The sequence below is a fragment of the Oreochromis aureus genome, linkage group 6 (genome assembly GCF_013358895.1).
Source record: "Oreochromis aureus strain Israel breed Guangdong linkage group 6, ZZ_aureus, whole genome shotgun sequence".
In the NCBI taxonomy this organism is placed as follows: domain Eukaryota; kingdom Metazoa; phylum Chordata; class Actinopteri; order Cichliformes; family Cichlidae; genus Oreochromis; species Oreochromis aureus.
In genome coordinates this window covers 138,331-160,002 of record NC_052947.1, presented here as the reverse complement: position 1 = coordinate 160,002, position 21,672 = coordinate 138,331, and the positions used below count along the sequence as shown (strand labels likewise).

The following is a 21,672-nucleotide window of genomic DNA, read 5'->3' as shown; positions in this document are numbered from 1 at the left end:
TCATAACGCTGCTTGCAGCTTTAATTGTACATTGAAGTCATTTACCAACATTCTTAAGGTTTTACAGCATGGGCAGTTGTAAAGTAACCTTCAGTTCCTATACTGTAATCTGTTATAGCCTGGTTTACTTCACATTCAAGCTGACCAATTTCCAAATGTATTTGTATTTATATCTATTTATAAGGGCAGCCGTAGTGAAATCCACTCCATACTCCCAAAGCATCTGCCACAGAATACTTTGAGGAATACAGTCAAATGCCTTCTCCAAATCCACGTTCTCCAAACACATAGACTGCTTGGACTCCCATGCACACTTAAATATCCTCGAGAGGGTAAGGAGCTGATCCAGTGGTCCAAGCTTTCAACTAACAGATGGACTCTCCTTTCCAGCACCCTGGCATAGATTTTCTCGGGGAGGCTGAGGAGTGTGATCCCCCTATAGTTGGAGCACACCCTTCTAACCCTTCTTAAAGATGGAACCACCACCCTGGTCTGCCAGTCCAGATCTCCACGCAACATTGTTGAGGTGTGTCAACTAAGACAGTGCTCCAACATCCAGAGCCTTCAGGAATTCAGGCTGATCCAATCCATGAGCCCTGCCACCAAGGAGTTGTTTAACTGCCTTAGTGACCTCATCGTCAGTGATACAGTGAGTTGTCCCCACTCGTCCACGGAAATCAGCTGCACTCCTACCACTGCTTTACCCTATTTAGTCACCTGACGATTTTGCTTCGGGGCAGTGATTCCATGGCCTCACTGAACTCCTGCCAAACCTAAGTTTTTGTCTGAAGACACTGCCTGAGCCCCATTCAGTTTGGCCTGCCGGTCCATTTGGACTCGATGCCCCCAGTCTCCTTTGGAATGCTGTCGAAGCTTTGCCAGAGGTGAGAGTTGAAGATCTCATGGTCCGGAGCCTCTGCTAGGCTTTCCCGGCGCACCCTGTCCATATGTTTAGATGCGCCTGGCCTGTCCAGCTTCCACCACCACCTGAGCTAATTCACTACTAGGTGGTGATCACTTGACAGTTCAGTTGAGGTTTCCCAGTAGGATGACAGAGTCTCCTGGTGGAACACCCACAAGCACCCCACCCAGGAACCCAGGTCAGATACTGAAATGTTGTTCAGCGCATAAGTGCAGACAACACTTATGCGCTGAACATAAGTGAATGATGGACCTATTTCCTTATCCAAAAGCCACAGGGAACAAACTCAGTTTAATTTTTCAGTTTTTTTTTTACATTCACTGGAAAAAAGATCCAATGTACAGGCAGCAAGAAAGGAAAGGTAAGTCACTATTCTGGTATTTATTTCAGAACTTTACAAAGTTACAGTTACCTCTGGTGTCCTCTGTTTTTGAGCTCTTTCAGTAGGCTACTATTTTTGTCAAACTGGACCTGCATAGTGCGTAACATCTGACGTGAATAAAGGAGGGGGATTCTCTACCTCCTAAGTGTATAGGAAAAAGCTTCAGAGATTACTGGGTTTTCCAAATTTCTACCACTGATTTAGTTGCAATTTCAGCGAAATAGCCCTACCCTTGGCTAATCTCAGTTCTCCTGGACTAGTGATTCAGTGGGACTCCCCCAGCCAAGAAGGGACATGTCCCCACCAATAATTTGATCTCTTCGAGTAAAGAAAAACAAACCCGATAGAAAGAAAAAAAACGATCTGTCAACGTCTCATTCACCTAGTGGTGCAGAAAGAGTTAAATTACGTTCTCTACTGGAGTCCTACCTCATTTGATAAATATGGCCAATGTGATTGGCTGTGCCTTTCAGGGAGCTCTGTTTAGTTTTAGCAGCGGCAAGCCTGCGCTGCGAGGACCTGAAAGGAGGAGAGGAGGATGGCAGCGAAAAGGAAGAACGTGGATATAAGAAAGTATTTTTCAAAGAAACCCGTAAGTCACTTAAAGTCAAGTTCACTCATAAAATGTGTCCGTCATAATAACGTTACAGGCTATGCTATGCCATACATGCCAACCCTTCCGATTTTTCCGTGAGAATCCCGAATTTCAGTGCCCCTCCCGAAAATCTCCCGTCCAATTTCACAGTTGCTCATTTCCGGTCTACCTGGCTTTCGGAGGACCCGGCCCACTTAGATCGCGAAGGCAAGGTCCTCAGGTGGACACAGCCTCTGAATTTGGACACCCCCAGCCTGTTTCTGGCCGGACAATAATAACGGTGACATTTAACTTATTTTATCTGATAAATAAACACTGTAAGATTCAAGTTTTTTTGTATATATATGTATATGTATACCACTCCCCCCACCAACAGCCAGTGTTGGGAAGGTTACTTTTAAAATGTATTCCATTACAGAATACTGAATACATGCCCCAAAATGTATTCTGTAACGTATTCCGTTACGTTACTCAATGAGAGTAACGTATTCTGAATACTTTGGATTACTTAATATATTATCGTGCTGTTTACAACTACGTGAATGTACTATTGCTGTGATTTATTACTGATACTGAAGGTCCGCGGCTCCGAACCGTAGTAAAGGGACCTCTGGCTAATACGGTGGGTTCCGTGTCGGGCTGGTAGCCGAAAACTAGCTTCACTTTGTTGTCTGGATCAACTTTGCTTGCCAGAGACAGAGAGAGGCGTTGAAAGGCTGCTCCAACGGAACTTATTTTTTCCGGAGGAAAACACGAACACAGTGTACAGTTGAGTCTTAATAGCTTACTTACAAATGGGCTCGTCAGGCACTCTTCTTGGCTGCAGTGGTTATTATTATATTTACATGCTTCCAGCTCCCGTTTTTGCTCCGTGACATATTTTGTATTCTAAATACGTAACGGCGGTACATGTATTCCGTTACTCCCCAACACTGCCAACAGCCCTTTTGAATGTCTCCCTAATTCTGAGGTCTCAATGTTGGCAAGTATGTGCTAGGCTTTGGCCCACATCAGTCTAAAATTGTATGTAACCATGAATAACGTGTTGCCATGTCTACCAGGAGAGACTGGACAGTATAGATGTAAAACAAATATGCCAGCAGTTCATCTCAGTTAACGAGAGGAGAAGGCATGTGTTTGGCTCCTTCACATAGTGGACATTGAGTTGTTGTGTGGGCCACCAGTAGTCCATGTCTGTTGCTGTAACAGTAGTTCATGTTTAGAATAAAAAATCCCAGCTCACTGATTTGATCGGGGCAATAGTGTGCCTAAAATGTTGCCTAATTTTACTGAGAGATCTTTTACTTTGTGGTAATCTTAGATGAGTAGTTTTATGGACAAAAACCACCAGGTCATTCAGTGTTCACTTAGTGCTAATGTATAAGATTTGTTGGTGTACTATAACTGAAGTAATGTTGTCCTTAAAGTCATATTCTTTTATTGTCATGACAGTATTTGAAGCTATTTTTATTTTTGTATGATACCTGATATATATGGAATATGGCTGAAGTAAACTGAAGTCTAAAATACTTAGTCATTTGTTTAATAGTAATTTCACATTATATAATTCACATATAAAATTATGAATTGTGATTTTAAATGGTTTAAAAGCATGTAGAATAGCATATGTAGGCAAGTATATTTCTCCTTTTTTTAATCAAGAAGCAAAGACAAAAAGGGAAAAAAAAGAAACAGGGCAGGGTTCGGTGGTTGAATCATCCGTCCCCACCAATGCCAAAACCAAATCTACGCCCTTGCCTCTGGCTCCAGATTAGAAGCAGTGTTCTCCCAACAGGACACAGGTAAAATGCATCTATGTGCATTCTTTTCTTGCCATCGCTCTCCCGCAGAAAGGAATTATCATGTCAGAGACCATGAGCTGCTCGCTATAAAACTGACATTTGAGGAATGGAGACATTGGTTGCAGGGGGCGAAAAACCTGTCAAGTCACAAAAACCTTGTCTACCTCCAGTCAGCTAAGCGCTTGAACATTCATCAAGCTAGGTATCCTTCACCCATTTCAACTTCGCATTACATTCTGAATCTAAGAATCTCTCTCCTAAATTCATTGGTCCATTGAAATCAAGTCCACAATCAACCCTGTGTCTACTCACCTGAAATAAATATGAGGAGTCACAAAGAATTCAGAAAGTTTTTCATATTTCTCAGTTATCCTTTGTCCTGTCGAGTCCTTTGTGCCATCCTTCCAGGACCCTGCCATCAGTGCAGTTTATTGGTGGCCAGCAAAATGGAAGCTAGACACCTTGGGAGGAGCATCTAGTAGTTAGTGGACTGGGAGGGTGGAGTCAAACTAAGATATGATAAGATAACATAACATAACCTTTATTAGTCCCAAGCGTGGGAAATTTGTTAACGGCAGGTTACTCATTCTGCCATCCTGGATAAAGGAATGGTAAAAGAATTCCACTGTAGTACAGTGTACATTTTTAGGACATCCTCAGGTCTCAGGAAAAAAGCTGTCAGGTCTCAGGTCTCAGACAAAAAAATGTCAGGTTTCAGGAAAAAAGTCATCAGGTCTCGGATAAAAAGTGTTCAGAAGTCAGGTCTCAGGTGTCAGTTCTCAGGTCTCAGGTATCAGGCATCAGAAGTCAGGTGTCAGAATTTAGGTCTCAAAAGTCAGGTCTCAGGTGGGAATGGCAGATAGAGCGGGGGTGCAGAGAGGACCTCAAGTGTTTACGTTACAAAACCACGGCCGACTGTTTTAAGCTGACAGGCTGAGGTGTTCTTCAGTATACTGGACTACCCGACAGAAGGACCCGAGGCTCCGCCGCACTTTTTCGGTAAGTTAAACGTGTTTGTAAGCTAATCCGTATCCCCCGTCCTTAGCTATGTCCTGAGACCTATTTAAGATGAGCACTCGGCCGTCGGGGAAACTTGTTTTGTAAAGTCCGTTTAGCTAATCCGTGCAGGTGAATGAATTTAGCCTGATTAAAGAAATCAAGAGAAAAGCACCAGGCTGCTCAGTCACTAACTAACCCCCAAAGATTTCTTACTTTTTTTTGACAATATTTGCTGTTTGTGTGACACACTACTAAAAATATAAAAAGCATACAGTACTTGGTTGAGACGTAACATTTTAACAACAAAAGTATAGATAACCCCCCCCCCCCCAAAATGGTTTGTTCCAGCTCGCCTTTCCCCGACTCTGGCTCTAGCACCCTTGCTGCCAGAGCGATGGTGGCTGAGACGCAGCGGAGCGGAGCTGTAAGTGCCTGGCTTAAAACAGGACATATTAGCTGCATTTAACCCTAAGTTACTCTTTATATAGTTAGGTAGGAGTCAGACCATGTTTCTTTTTAGCTGAAAAACATTATACCCAGGTAACCTGCAGTGTGGGAAACATGTTTTCCGGCGATGTTTGCTACCCTACAATCCGTCCTGCTCTGTAGTAAAATCAGCAACATTTGACCGTCCTGTTGCTCCCATTGAAATGTATATAGCCTATTTAAAATCTAAAACGTATAATTGTCCGTAGCCTACTGTTGTTACCACTGTCCTGTTTGAAATGGATACTAACTAGCTAACTGACTGAATGCCCATTAACCTTATAACTCCCGGTGTGTGTGTGTGTGTGTGTGTGTGTGTGTGTGTGTGTGTGTGTGTGTGTGTGTACAGAGAGACAGCCAGGTTCATAATGGAAGTTTTTTCAAAAAAAGGAGCAACATTCAGGTAAAAGTGTAAAATCAAATGATCCGTTAATCAAGAATAACGTTAGATCAGTGTTTCAATATTTATATCTTTTATTAGATGTTCATGTGGTTTGGTTATTTGCCTTTTGGTTGAAAGTACACTGAGAGGACTTTTTGTTAGTGATCTTAATAGTATTTTTTCATATTAATGTAATTTTTTCATCTAATTGAATACAATCTATTTGTGTATGATTGTCAGTCCAAAGAGGGAGAGAGGAAAGAGGGGAACGTGAGGAGAAAGTACAAGGTCAGGAAGAACCAGGTAAGAAAACAGACAGGGAATAGTGACAGGCAAAACAGAAACTGTTAAACTGACAAAGAGAAAAACCCTGATTTTACTCATACAATCTGGAAGTTGTGTCCTCCCTATATTAAAGCTGCTGTACAGAATCTGCAAAACAAACTGGGTTGAAACATTTTTGACTCTCTTTAACAACATTCCAACATAACATTATAATGGATTGGGGAGATTAAAATTAATGATATATTTTTATGTGGTTCAGCCACAGCTCTACTAAAACCTCAGCCAGTAATAGGTAGGCCAACTTTTGGACCGTCCAGTTGTCTGTATGACTGCCGCAGTACATACATCACATTTGCACACTATCAGAAAGTGCCAAACAGAGCCCTGGTGGAGTGAGGAGCTGTAAAGAGAAGCAGAGTGCTCTGTTTATATTCTAAAAATGTTTTAAGCTAGCTTGTTTCAAAGATTCTGTACTGTAGCTTTAAATGTTTTCCAAAAGCACACATACACTTTTCCAAAAGTTGATTCTGTTCATCTGGACGTAGCGTTTTGTGGGAGAAACGTTTCATCACTCATCCAAGTGACTTCTTCAGTCTCAGCTGACTGCAGGTTTCCCCAATCTTATAAACAGTACATTTGCATAATGACTGAAACCAGCCCACTGAAGGAACAATGGGCTGGGAGGTCAGTTCCTTAATCTTAATCACACATACACTTATCAGTGTTTCTCAAACTTTTTACAGTGTGTACCACCTGATAAAAATGTCAAGCTCTCCCAAGTACCACTATGAAAGCATGAAACTCATAAATCTTACAACACAAAATTAGTATTATTGAATTAGTAAAATTAGTATCTGCAGTAAAGATTTTTTCATACATTGTATAAATTCTACCACAGGCAAAGTTGCCTCCATTTTTATAGTTTTTTATTAATATTTTGTGATAATTTATTTGTAATAATTTATTCTGTTTTGGGAGTAGGGATGGGTGTTGATAAGATTCCATCAAGATTCACGATTCCATTTTCGATTCTGTTTAACGATTCGATTCTTTATCGATTCTCTTTTCGATTCTTTTTAAGAAAGGAGAACACTAAGGTCGATTAGCTTAGAACTTTGTTTTATATCTTCTGTTTGAACAAGATAGAAATTTAGGAGTAACATGGCCTTACAAACCCAACAGTGAGATCTTAAGAGATCCACAGCCTATGGCTCTTCAATGTGGTGTCACAGGGTCCCCAGGAAAAAAAATTGTAAATGTAAAATAAAATAAATATTCTTCTGTAGCAATAACAAAGTATAACATAAATTATTCTGTAGCAATTACACAAGAATATCCAGTAATGTCCCTGCCTACAATTAAACACATTCACTTACCAAAAATCGGGAGCATCTGCTGTGGCAAATGGGTGCAAGCCTTTGACCACAAACTTAGTCACTGCTCGGTGAAATTCGTCTATCCTGGCCTGAAAGGAGACGCTGCCGGTAGACTGCAGTGAGAACTGCCAGCATCTGAGCCAGCCAGACTCTGTCTGTCTCTCTCATCATGGTCACCTAAATACAGCGCACAGTAATGGCAGGTTTTGTAATAAGGCAGATCGCGCTAACATAATATGCACTGTTAGCTGATTATTTACTTGCCGTATTAACTGGAGAGGACGTATGGAGGACCACAAGAGCCACGCGCATCGAAATAAAAATTTCTGTGCTTTAATAATGAATTGTAGAATAAATTCTGCAATTGTAAATTCATTTTTGAATTCCAATTTAATAAACTGCATTTCAAAATCCTTTTTCCACTTGCATTTCAAAAAACTTTTTCCAATTGCACTTTAATAAACTACATTTTAAAATCCTTTTTCCACTTGCAATTTAATAAACTGCAGTTCAAAATCCTTTTTCCACCTGCAATTTAATAAACTGCAGTTCAAAATCCCTTTTCCACTTGCAATTTAATAAACTGCAGTTCAAAATCCCTTTTCCACTTGCAATTTAATAAACTGCAGTTCAAAATCCTTTTTCCACTTGCAATTTAATAAACTGCAGGTCAAAATCCTTTTTTCCACTTGCAATTTAATAAACTGCAGTTCAAAATCCTTTTCCACTTGCAATTTAATAAACTGCAGGTCAAAATCCTTTTTCCACCTGCAATTTAATAAACTGCAGTTGAAAATCCATTTCCTTTCCTGTTCGCTCCTGGATTAGCTGCTGGATTAGCTCTTCGATTAACAACTTGCTGGAGGCTATTCAAATTAGCCACACCGTGGGATGTAAGGAGCTCTCTGATTGGTTGGTCAGACACAGGCTGTCTGCCAGCCTGGATTTTTCTAGCTCATAGTTTCGCCCTGCTACGAAGCGTGTGTGCTTGTACAAAGGCCGTTCAGCGTCGGGATTTACACTGGCTCAACACAATGAAGGGACCCTGCAGCGAAACGGAGAGCCAACCTCTGACTGAGTGCCCGTCTACACAGTCTGACCACCTGTTGAAGGTAAGGTGCTAACGTGGCTAACGCTAGCATCACCGCACGTAGCCCCGTTATTTTAAGGTCATCTTAGCTAATGAAAGTTTTACGTCGCAGCTGTACGAGCTCGCTACGTGTTTTGTAAGCTGCTGTGCTCTTCACAAATAAAGCTGGAAGCAGCTCAGACTGTTAGAACCAGCACTGAGCCCTGTTACATTTATACAGTGTTAGAGCAATGGCTGCAACCTACAGCCTTTAAACTAGCGATTAAAATGCTGACAGTAAACTCGTCAGTCCAGATGTTACCACATTACTCTGTGGTACTTAGAGTTAAAACAACTGAGACAGGCTGATTAAAATAACAGCTGTCATTTCTCTCATTCCTTATATCAAGACTGGAGATCACACTACTGATTTCAGTTCATTTAATATGTGAGTGCACAGATTCATTCTCAACTGGACATAAATGATGATCAAAGGTTGTATATATGATGAATTCATCAAATCCCAGCCTCTAACACAGTGCGCTGAATCTTAGCTTTGAATGTCCAGTATATTCTAATCAGTGCAATGTAAGCATTCACTGAACCTACAGTATCTACACCTGTGTGGTAAAGATACAGATAATGAAATTTAATTATTAATACAATATACATCATGGAAAATGAAAGCTGAAATTGATTCAGTTTAGTACTTTTCTCTGTATGCTCTGTGATTATAAAGGCCTTAAATTCTGTGATATATACTGTGAATGATTTTCACAGAGGTCTTAAAGTACTTAAATCACTGCTGATAGTCTGGTTGTTTATATTTTCACATGTTTTTGTGTCTGTAGGGCTGTTTGATGACGATTTGGACTCCTCTGGGAGATGAGGACACACCCACATCTGTTCCATACTGCAGCCATGGATGGTGTTACAGCTCTCAGTCAGCTTTGGGCCATCAGACGCACACACTGGAAAACCAGCACCTGGACTTCATGCAGGAGAGACGGCCTCGGTGTTGGACTCTGCATCCTCTACTTTACCTCCTAATCTCTTTCTCTTTAACACACAATTAAAATCAATCCAAAAGAGTGTAAACTTACTGAGGAAGTCTCTAACTTGTACACATTTGTACTTTTACTTGTTTTATGAGTTATTTTTAAGAAGAGTAAAGTTATTCACATAAAGTTGTTATTGTTCTGTATTTATTCTTTTGTATCATGTACCACAGTCATACTGAACTTTACAGACATGGTGAATTGGAGAAAAAAGATCACACACACACACATACATACACACATATATATATATATATATCATTCAGCTTCAGCAGTATTTCTATTCATCTTATGAATTCCAGTCTAATGTCAATTCACTGAGTTCAGTTTTGGTCTTAAACTCCAGAGAATACCACCTGGTTCAACAATGTTTTTTATCTGATTATTGGCAAAATGTTTTCTTCTTTCAGAAGAAAACATTCTTCTGAAAGAAGAAATTGGGCTCAATTTTGCCTGAGGCTGAAATTGAGCCCAAAGAAACAACAACAAAGTTTAGTTCCTCTGGATTTTCCATGGAAAATTGTTTTATCACTCATCCAGGTGACTTCTCCAGTGTCACGGATGAGTGATGAATGTATCTCCACTGGAAACCATTGTGTCCAGTTAAAGTCAATTGACTTTTTTTTTTAAGGAGAGTTGTTAGATGCTGCGCTCATGAGGACAATGGGTTTTAACTTGCAGCACAACACAAAGCTGCCATACTGGATCAACGATCAAAACACTTAATTGAGCAGAATTAAGGCAAAATGTAATATCCTCATATGATGACACATCACACATGATCCAGCATTGCTCTAAGAATGCAAACTTTCTTATTGGAAGTTTCCACAGCTGCCAGAAAGGGACAGATTTCTGTATGGTCTTAATGAGTGGTCGTTGCTCTCTCGTTGTCTCTGGAATTGCTGCACAGAGGATGTAACACCCATGATAAGCACTGAGGTTTGTGTCCTTGTCAGAAATCAGCAATACTCAGCTTCCAGGTAAGGAAAAGTGGAACCAGAAGATATTCAAATGCATCTCTCCACAGCTGCTGATGAATTCTACGAAAAACAAAGTTAGTTAAAAACATTTGCAGGTGAATCACCACTGATTTATCAGTGACATCCATTTACTCAAAAATTACTGACAAGTGGATAACTAGGAGATAGAGAGATTATATATATCTCTCTCTATATATATATATATATCTCTATATATATATATATCTCTATATATATATATATCTCTATATATATATATATATATATATATATATATACACACACACATACACACACACACACACACATATACATAATTTCAAAAATGTCCTGTACAAAATGGAACTGTATATGACAAATGTGGTGTGGTGCTTGTGGAATTTTTAACAAGGACCCTACAAAACTTTACAGTACTCATGCTGCCAAACTTTTGACAGCTAGGTGTGCAGTAAGGCTGGGTATCGTCACTTATTTCTAGAATCGATTCATTTCCGATTCACAAGGTCCCGATTCAATTCAATTCGATTCAATTCGATTTGAATCTGGGAAATTTTGACAGTCAGAAATATAATTAAGATCAGTACATTGACATATTTTTGTATCTATAAAAGGAAGCTGACACACGCAAAGACTATCAAAGGTGTGAGCGTCACAGCAGATTTCTTTGTGTCAAAGTAGCTGAAGATAAAACAGAAAAACATGAAGGTGGTTTTCCTGGCCTGAGATTTTATAAAAATATGTATCTGCAGTACATCAAAAACGAAAGAAAACCATTAATCAACATATGAACGTTACCTCTGACGTTACAGCGGTTTTATTAGAGACACGGCTAAGCGTTTTGCATTTCGCATAACTTTAAAAAGTTTAAATATGTTCAGTATTGAACGGCAGAAATTAGGTTTTCTTTTCGGAAGTATGTAAAACGAAAAAAAAAAAAAACAGCGGCCGACAGCGCTGTAAACAACAGTAGAGTTGCGCATAACAAGCAAGCAAATAATGCAGAAAACAGTACACAGAGAGAGAGAGCTGTGCATGAAGTTTGATTTTATCGTGGGTGAAGCAAAACAGTAAAAGTCAGAGGAATTCATGACGATGTTTACGTGAAGCGTAGTTTGGATCTTCTTTTGCTGCTGGTTCGGTCAATATTTTTGGAGAGATAAAACTAACAGCTTTAGAATCAGCGCAAAAGGGCGTGAACACAAAGTGCTACCCGCGAAACATCAGAATCAGCGAGCTGTCGGCTTTCAGCCCCGACCGTGTCCGTGCAGTTGTTGTGCCAGAAAGTGATTGCCGTCGCGCGCAGACGCTTAAAGCTGCAGCGCCGTCGAGAAAGGCGACATCTCACTGATTCTGATCCGCTGGTCGCGCTGTGTGTTTACGCCCTTGTGCAGAATCCGTGTACCTGCTCTCATTTACTGTCTTAGCTGTTTGGTGGTTGTTGAAATTTTGTGAGGTTTCACCTGAGATTCTGGCGTTTCGGGCAAAATAAATTTATATTAAAAATCGATTCAGGATTTTAATGAATCGATTTCACGTTATCCAAGCCAGAATCGATTTTAATCGAGGAATCGATTATTAAAACCCACCCCTAGTGTGCAGTTCCTGCTTTAAATGCATTCAAAATCTAAGTGATAAGAGGCCAGAAATGTTTGAACTCGCTTATGAACCTACATCACTGAGGCCGTCTCTCCTGCATGAAGTATAGGCGCTGGTTTTCCAGTGTGTGCGTCTGATGGCCCAAAGCTGACTCAGAGCTGTAACACCATCCATGGCTGCAGTATGGAACAGATGTGGGTGTGTCCTCATCTCCCAGAGGAGTCCAAATCGTCATCAAACAGCCCTACAGACACAAAAACATGTGAAAATGTAAACAACCAGACTATCAGCAGTGATTTAAGTACTTTAAGACCTCTGTGAACATCATTTACAGTATATATCACAGAATTTAAGGCCTTTATAATCACAGAGCATACAGAGAAAAGTACTAAACTGAATCAATTTCAGCTTTCATTTTTCATGATGTATATTGTATTAATAATTAAATTTCATTATCTGTATCTTTACCACACAGGTGTAGATACTGTAGGTTCAGTGAATGCTTACATTGCACTGATTAGAATATACTGGACATTCAAAGCTAAGATTCAGCGCACTGTGTTAGAGGCTGGGATTTGATGAATTCATCATGTATACAACCTTTGATCATCATTTATGTCCAGTTGAGAATGAATCTGTGCACTCACATATTAAATGAACTGAAATCAGTAGTGTGATCTCCAGTCTTGATATAAGGAATGAGAGAAATGACAGCTGTTATTTTAATCAGCCTGTCTCAGTTGTTTTAACTCTAAGTACCACAGAGTAATGTGGTAACATCTGGACTGACGAGTTTACTGTCAGCATTTTAATCGCTAGTTTAAAGGCTGTAGGTTGCAGCCATTGCTCTAACACTGTATAAATGTAACAGGCCTCAGTGCTGGTTCTAACAGTCTGAGCTGCTTCCAGCTTTATCTGTGAAGAGCACAGCAGCTTACAAAACACGTAGCGAGCTCGTACAGCTGCGACGTAAAACTTTCATTAGCTAAGATGATCTTAAAATAACGGGGCTACGTGCGGTGATGCTAGCGTTAGCCACGTTAGCACCTTACCTTCAACAGTGGTCAGACTGTGTTGACAGGCACTCAGTCAGAGGTTGGCTCTCCGTTTCGCTGCAGGGTCCCTTCATTCTTCACATATCCGTGTCGAGCCGAGTGTAAATCCCGACGCTGAACGGCCTTTGTACAAGAACACACGCTTCCTAGCAGGGCGAAGCTATGAGCTAGAAAAATCCAGGCTGGCAGACAGCCTGTGTCTGACCAACCAATCAGAGAGCTCCTTACATCCCACGGTGTGGCTAATTTGAATAGCCTCCAGCAAGTTGTTAATCGAAGAGCTAATCCAGCAGCTAATCCAGGAGCTAATCCAGCAGCTAATCCCGGAGCGAACAGGAAAGGGAAATGGATTTTCAACTGCAGTTTATTAAATTGCAGGTGGAAAAAGGATTTTGAACTGCAGTTTATTAAATTGCAGGTGGAAAAAGGATTTTGACCTGCAGTTTATTAAATTGCAAGTGGAAAAAGGATTTTGACCTGCAGTTTATTAAATTGCAAGTGGAAAAGGATTTTGAACTGCAGTTTATTAAATTGCAAGTGGAAAAAGGATTTTGAACTGCAGTTTATTAAATTGCAGGTGGAAAAGGATTTTGACCTGCAGTTTATTAAATTGCAAGTGGAAAAAGGATTTTGAACTGCAGTTTATTAAATTGCAAGTGGAAAAATTTTTGAACTGCAGTTTATTAAAGTGCAACTGAAAAAAGGATTTTAAAATGCAGTTTATTAAAGTGCAATTGGAAAAAGGATTTTGAAATGCAATTGGAAAAAGGATTTTGAAATGCAGTTTATTAAATTGGAATTCAAAAATGAATTTACAATTGCAGAATTTATTCTACAATTCATTATTAAAGCACAGAGATTTTTATTTCGATGCGCGTGGCTCTTGTGGTCCTCCATAAGGACGTGCAAACGTTACCGCTGCTGCTGGGTTGAGATTCACGAGTCCGGAGCGGAATTAAAAACACGACATTCATTTAAGGTTATCGCGTGTTTTGTGAGCAAATGCTTTTGCATATTCGTAGTGTTTCCTCCCTTAAATGAAATATCTACTTTGCAAGTATTGCAAGTTGCCCTGTTGTCATCCGTTCTCGTAAAGTATAACCAAACTTTTGAGCGTTTGAGCCGCTTAGGCGTCATGTTTCCTGCCAGGTAAATGACGCTCCGCAATGTGGTGACGTCATTCGGGGCGACTGGAATCGATAAGGGAATCGTTTGCAAAAATGGCAAACAATTCCAAGGAATTGAAACAGTGGGAACCGGTTCTCAACAAGAACCGGGTTTAGTTGGGAGTGTTTTTTATGTATCTGTATTATATTATACATACACATTAAAAGTGAATCTCTGTCCAAAAAATGCACTCAGTTTACTTCTTACTCACTATGAGCATCATTCATTATTCACCCCCAGTAATTAAGGTTAGGATATGTATTGTTTTTATTCCAATCCATTCTTCTTTTGCAGCATTTAAATAACCTTTATCAGATTTGATGGTTTTGTTACAGACTTTTCAAAAAAAGTGTTTTGCTTTTCTTTCGCAAATGTGGGATTAAATTGTGTTAAAATGTACAAAACAGTGATGTCATGTTTTGAGACGAGGACCCAGGCACAGAGAGACTTGATGAATTTAAGAATCTTATGATTTAATAAAGAAATTTGCAGACTTGCACAGAGATGGTAAAATTATGATGACTGATAACGGAGACGAAGACAACAGATGACGAGGACAGGGAGGAACAGGGGTTTAAATGCACAAAGGAGACAGTCAGAAAGAACTAAGGACAACTGGAGACATTTAAGGATGCAGGGATTGACAGAGACAGGGAAGAAGTCTCATTGTGACGAGTAAAGTTTATCTTGCCTGGATGGGCAGCTCTCTGGGTGCTCAGCACCCCCAAAGCTCTGATCCTAGAATCACCCCTGCTTGCACTTAAGAAGCTTGCACCTAAGTAACCTCTCATTAATCATTAACTATGGATAAAAATAGCAAAGCCTAATGTTTATGCACTGAAACCAACTACGGCCGTTTGGCAGCTTAATATTCATGTTTAATTTTTCCACTAATGACTTTCTTAGCACTGACTTTTTTTCTTACCAAGTTTGTTTCAAATATTCAGGTTAAAAAACATTCTGGGTAATTCTTAATGAAGTATTGTTCACAGTTAAATGTATAGTACTCAGTACAGCTTACATCGTTTGAAATAAATCATTTGAAGCATTAATGTTTGTTGTCTGCAGAAATGTAGAACTGAAAAAATGTAAGAATAGAACTTCAGATCCTGAGTGTGAGGACAGAGAAGGATCACTTTTATTTCAATTTTGAGGGATAAACTTTATATTTCAGTTTGTGATGATTCTGTTCTCGTTGTGATTACAGGAGCTGCCCTCAGATTCAGACCTCAGCACCATCCAATGACAGCAGACAAATCATCCAACATGTTCACATGTTAACTACAAAATTAACTGATGAAAACAGTACAAAGGTTCAAGTACCACATGTGCTGTCAGTGAAAGCTGCAGCTGTTTTTATTGATAAATTTAAAGACAAAAAGTCAAAAGGATTGATCACCCATGTAACTGTGTCACTAAATATTAGCATTAACAGTACCTCAGTTTAGTGTTTCAGAAAGCTGCTGATCTCAGACCTGCACAGCTTCTGTTTTAAACACTGAATGTACTCAGCTGCATGAAGACCACATGAGATTTTCTCTGACACAATTAAATAAAACCTGATGAAGGTCAAAGGTCGTCACTTGTATGTTGAACTAAAAACTTCTGATCTGGAATTCTTTCACAGTTTTCTGCCAATAGTGTGTTATTTACCATAAAGTAATTCAGAGTCAATCATACCAGAGTAACCAGAGAACATAATATTAAATATATAACTTTCTACAAGACTGAGTATAATATCTTTATGTAAAAATCCAGAAGTCTCTGAGGATTATCCGAGTATTTAAAACATTACACAAACCAAAGGTCTCCATCACAGTGTTCATGAAATGCTGGGTGTATCCAAATCAATTCAACTCAATTCAATTTTATTTATATAGCGCCAAATCACAACAGCAGTCACCTCAAGGCGCTTTATATTGTACAGTAGATACAGAGAAAAACCCAACAATCATATGATCGATCCCCTATGAGCAAGCACTTTGGAGACAGTGGGAAGGAAAAACTCCCTTTTAACTGGAAGAAACCTCCGGCAGAACCAGGCTGAAGGAGGGGCGGGGCCATCTGCTGCGACCGGTTGGGGTGAGAGAAGGAAAACAGGATGAAAGACATGCTATGGAAGAGAGACAATCTTCTGGGGCAGGCCTACGGAGGAGTGCTGAAGATTTTCCTGTGAGGGAGCTGCTGGTGAAGATCATGAGTCCTGCTTGATCAATGTGATGAGCTTCAGTCTTCCTGGTGTTTGTTAAATGATGCCTCTCTCAGTGGGTAAACAGAACATCTGGCACAGGACAGCTGTGATGAAAGAAAGGGAAGAAGTTTCTCCAAATCTCTGGACCCAGGAAACCCGGCTTGGTCCTGATGGTCTCCCTCACTAGTTTCCCCCCAGGGTGAATGTAGCTGTTGATAATAATGTGGAAGCTATTATTAAATGAAAAGAACAAATTAAAATTACACTACTATGAAACCTTCTGCTGCTGTCTTTATTTAAAGTTTCCCTGTTAGCAGGCTGTGGAGTGCTATGTCAGTGTAATTGGTCTAAAAGTGTTTGAATCTTCAGTCGTATGTTAAAATCTCAAAGGACAGTATTACATTTTTGATATTAACAGTAACTCTGGGCCTCTGTGAATTGGGCAGCTGATCTAATCTCTGTCTAAAACTGGATAACAAAAACTAAGGAGTGCTGAATCATTCAAAATTGCAGACTATTAGAGTAACAGGTGTGTAGCATCTCTAACTAGCTAGCAACAAGCTTCCAACACATTGTATATGCTAGTGGCTAATCTAGTACACGAATTAACAACAGAGTGATTTTAGATGTTGTAAAACTAGAAGATGATAAGCTGTGTGGTTTTTAATAGTGACATGGTTGTATTTACCTTAATTGAACGAGTCGTCAGTCACGGTAAACCCATCAGCAGATAAACTGGAGCAGCCGGGCTACGTAAAAAGCATAGGGGACGTGTTTGTGGTCACATCCAGCAGGTGTGTGGACGGGAGCGTCACGCAGACGCTCCACCTCAAGTCGCTACTGTGCAGACTCGGGGTCCAAAAGTACAACATGGCAGCATCTACAAGCGGGATATTTTGGCTTCATTTTTATACAGTGGGAGTAAGTGCTGTAGTGTTGTCCATGTTTTCTACAGGCTGGGACCTGACTACAGCGCCACCTGAAGGAGGCTTCTCTCTGTCTGATAGCTTGTGTTCTGAGACCTGACACCTGAGACTTGACTTTTGAGACCTGAGACCTGACACCTGACTTCTGAGACCTGACACCTGAGACCTGACTTTTGAGACCTGACACCTGACTTTTGAGACCTGAGACCTGATGACTTTTTGTCTGAGACCTGACACCTGATGACTTTTTGTCTGAGACCTGATGGCTTTTTTCCTGAAACCTGACATTTTTTTGTCTGAGACCCGAGACCTGACAGCTTTTTTCCTGAGACCTGAGGATGTCCTAAAATGTACACCATACTGTAGACATCCCAACATTCTCACAAGGTCAGTGGGTCACTGGCAGTCTCCTGGTCCTGTTGGTGGGGGTAGATACTGTTATGGTCCTCTCTTTGTCAGCTCACCACTTTCTCTCTGTCTCTTTCTCCTTTAGTGCTCTCAATCTCTTCTCTCTCTTTCTGTTTGTGTGTGTCTCTGTTTATGGGACAAAGACACAAACTGTACTGGAATATCATTTGTAGATAATCCTGCCCTGTGGAATCTTCTATTGTGTTGATCTTTTGTTTTTGATTTGAATTCAGTGTTAATATGCACTGAACTTTGGTACACATCCTTCCTACCTGAGTGATCTTTGACAGCTTGAATGTAACTTTTCATAATCCTTATGTTTGAGAGAATAATCGAACAGATCAGTCTGTTGTGGCACTGGCAGAAAATATTTTGCAACTTTTTTTATTTTTCAACTCTGCAGCTCAAGCCACAAACGCATTTTCCAACAACTGTGGTATCATTTAAGAGGAAATAAATTTATTACAAAGAAGCATTGTTACAGCAAATAAATAATTGACCAAACACAAATTTTATTTTTGTGTTGATAATAAAGGCTGATATTAAATAGGCTATTCAATAATTTACATTTCCTGTTCATTGACGAGAAAACTGTATGAAGACAAACCAAAATTCTTGGAGAATTTTAATAAATTTTCCAGTTTAATACATGGGGCCTGTACAATAAAACAAGTTCTCTATAACCAAGATATCTTTTCATCATCTGGCTTCAGTTCAGTAATCATTCTAGACAACCCAATGAGTCAACGAGTTTACAATTCTAGCTATAAGCTGCCTTGTATAAAACAGTTCGTTGGCAAAATATAACCAAGAAAATAGAAAAATAAAAAAAATGGGTAAGTCTACTGCCCATTACCTTTCTAAAAATAAATAAATAAATAAATGAATAAGTAATAGTAGAAAAGTCTAAAGAATTTAAACACATTATAGGTTAAAACAACACAGTAACTCCAGCATAAAGTGGCAGTGTAAGTGTTTTAGATGTGGGAATGGAGTGAATTTATGTGTCATTTAAATGGTTTAGGTGGTCAGTAAGACTGGAAAATCGTTATAAATAAAGTACTTTTAAAGCCAAATAGGAAAGCTGATAAAGAAGATTCATCAGTATCAGTACCACAGTACTGATTCTTTGAGACGCAATAACTACAGGGAGTGCAGAATGAGTATTTTGTCCACATCATCCTCTTCATGCATGTTGTCTTACTCCAAGCTGTATAGGCTCGAAAGCCTACTACCGATTAAGCATATTAGGTGATGTGCATCTCTGTAATCAGAAGGGGTGTGGTCTAATGACATCAACACCCTATATCAGGTGTGCATAATTATTAGGCAACCTCCTTTCCTTTGGCAAAATGGGTCAAAAGAAGGACTTGACAGGCTCAGAAAAGTCAAAAATAGTGAGATATCTTGCAGAGGGATGCAGCAGTCTTAAAATTGCAAAGCTTCTGAAGCGTGATCATCGAACAATCAAGCGCTTTCATTCAAAATAGTCAACAGGGTCGCAAGAAGCGTGTGGAAAAACCAAGGCGCAAAATAACTGCCCATGAACTGAGAAAAGTCAAGCGTGCAGCTGCCAAGATGCCACTTGCCACCAGTTTGGCCATATTTCAGAGCTGCAACATCACTGGAGTGCCCAAAAGCACAAGGTGTGCAATACTCAGAGACATGGCCAAGGTAAGAAAGGCTGAAAGACGACCACCACTGAACAAGACACACAAGCTGAAACGTCAAGACTGGGCCAAGAAATATCTCAAGACTGATTTTTCTAAGGTTTTATGGACTGATGAAATGAGAGTGAGTCTTGATGGGCCAGATGGATGGGCCCGTGGCTGGATTGGTAAAGGGCAGAGAGCTCCAGTCCGACTCAGACGCCAGCAAGGTGGGGTGTGGAGTACTGGTTTGGGCTGGTATCATCAAAGATGAGCTTGTGGGGCCTTTTCGGGTTGAGGATGGAGTCAAGCTCAACTCCCAGTCCTACTGCCAGTTTCTGGAAGACACCTTCAAGCAGTGGTACAGGAAGAAGTCTGCATCCTTCAAGAAAAACATGATTTTCATGCAGGACAATGCTCCATCACACGCCGTCCAAGTACTCCACAGCGTGGCTGGCAAGAAAGGGTATAAAAGAAGAAAAACTAATGACATGGCCTCCTTGTTCACCCGATCTGAACCCCATTGAGAACCTGTGGTCCATCATCAAATGTGAGATTTACAAGGAGGGAAAACAGTACACCTCTCTGAACAGTGTCTGGGAGGCTGTGGTTGCTGCTGCACGCAATGTTGATGGTGAACAGATCAAAACACTGACAGAATCCATGGATGGCAGGCTTTTGAGTGTCCTTGCAAAGAAAGGTGGCTATATTGGTCGCTGATTTGTTTTTGTTTTGTTTTTGAATGTCAGAAATGTATATTTGTGAATGTGGAGATGTTATATTGGTTTCACTGGTAAAAATAAATAATTGAAATGGGTATATATTTGTTTTTTGTTAAGTTGCCTAATAATTATGCACAGTAATAGTCACCTGCACACACAGATATCCCCCTAAAATAGCTAAAACTAAAAACAAACTAAAAACTACTTCCAAAAACATTCAGCTTTGATATTAATGAGTTTTTTGGGTTCATTGAGAACATGGTTGTTGTTCAATAATAAAATTATTCCTCAAAAATACAACTTGCCTAATAATTCTGCACTCCCTGTATGGTCTATCTCTTAACAGATTATCTTTCGGAAGATCAGTGATGTGAAACGTGAAGAGGAAGAGATGCTGAAAAGGAAGAATGAGGCTCCTCTCAACCTCCCACCAGACCACCCAGTTCGACGACTCTTTCAGCGTTTCCGGCAGCAGAAGGAAGCCCGTCTCGCTGCTGAGCGGGGTAGTCAGGCCACTGGTGATGTCGAGAAAGGTGTTATTCACCTGGAGCCATCCAGAGGTCCAGAGAGGCTTGCCTCTACTAGTATTGTCGTAGTAACTGAGAACCAAGCTGCAACCACCAGTTCCTCCACATCTTCATCATCCAGGGCATCCAGTCAAGCCATGTTTCATGTTCCCGGCATCCAAAATGGCAGTCTAACTGGTTGCAAATCTGCAGAGCCACCCAAAGCTAAAGGGTGGGGACATTTCAAAGAGTCAGTTGTGAAAGCTGAGTCATGGAGCAGTGTCTCCAAGGCTGAGTCCATGGAAATGCTGACTGATAGAACTAAGTGTCACAACGAGGTGTCTCTAAGGAAAACAGATTCATGTGACAGTGGCATCACAAAGAGTGATCTCCGCTTAGATAATGTTGGCAGTGTCAGAACACCACAGGAGCAGAGCCCAGTCCAGTCTGATGAAAAGAGGGTCTTTTGTTCAATACCAGAGCAGAGTGTGCAAGCATCTATCCTCGAGTTCAAACAAGAATTAAAAAGAGACATCAGATCTCTGAACAGTCGCATGACAGTGCTGGAGACACAGCTTACAGAGGTGCTACGACTTCTTAAATCAAGGAAATCATCTGGGTCCTTTTTCGAGTTCTCTCGGCCACCATCTCCTGACTCTGATAAGGACAGCTTCAATTAAATTAGATGCCTCGGATACATACATAAGTGTGGTTGTGGTTAGTGATTCATCATTGTCATATCATACTCAGCATACTCATCCTATGCTGTCTGTATGGTATCATATACCATATGATACCTGGAACATAAAGACAGCAAAAGCACCTTTTATGTTTTCAGCATTACGCTTCTGTTTGAGATAGTCAGGTCCATAAATTTTGGGACACCAACACATTTCTAACATTTTTGGCTCTATACACCGCCAATGGATTTTAAATGATATTAGCAAGATGTACTTTAACTGCAGACTGTCAGCTTTTATTTGAGGGTATTTACATCCAAATCAGGTGAACGGTGTAGGAATTGCAACAGTTTGCATATGTGCCTCCCAAAAGTAATGGGACAGAATAAGAATCATAAATCAAACTTTCATGTTTTAATACTTGGTTGCAAATCCT

General features: G+C 40.2%; 1 protein-coding gene across 1 annotated transcript in view; it reads left to right on the top strand.

Moving 5' to 3' along the window:
* The window catches only part of LOC116326579 (potassium voltage-gated channel subfamily H member 1), a 141,686-nt gene extending 120,250 nt beyond the window's left edge, over nt 1-21,436 (top strand). The window contains exon 11 of the mRNA XM_039614013.1: nt 20,397-21,436. Within this exon, the coding sequence (XP_039469947.1) occupies nt 20,397-21,236 (840 nt within the window). The 3' untranslated portion in view covers nt 21,237-21,436. The remainder of the gene's footprint in view (nt 1-20,396) is intronic.
* The last annotated feature ends 236 nt before the right edge of the window (nt 21,437-21,672 follow it).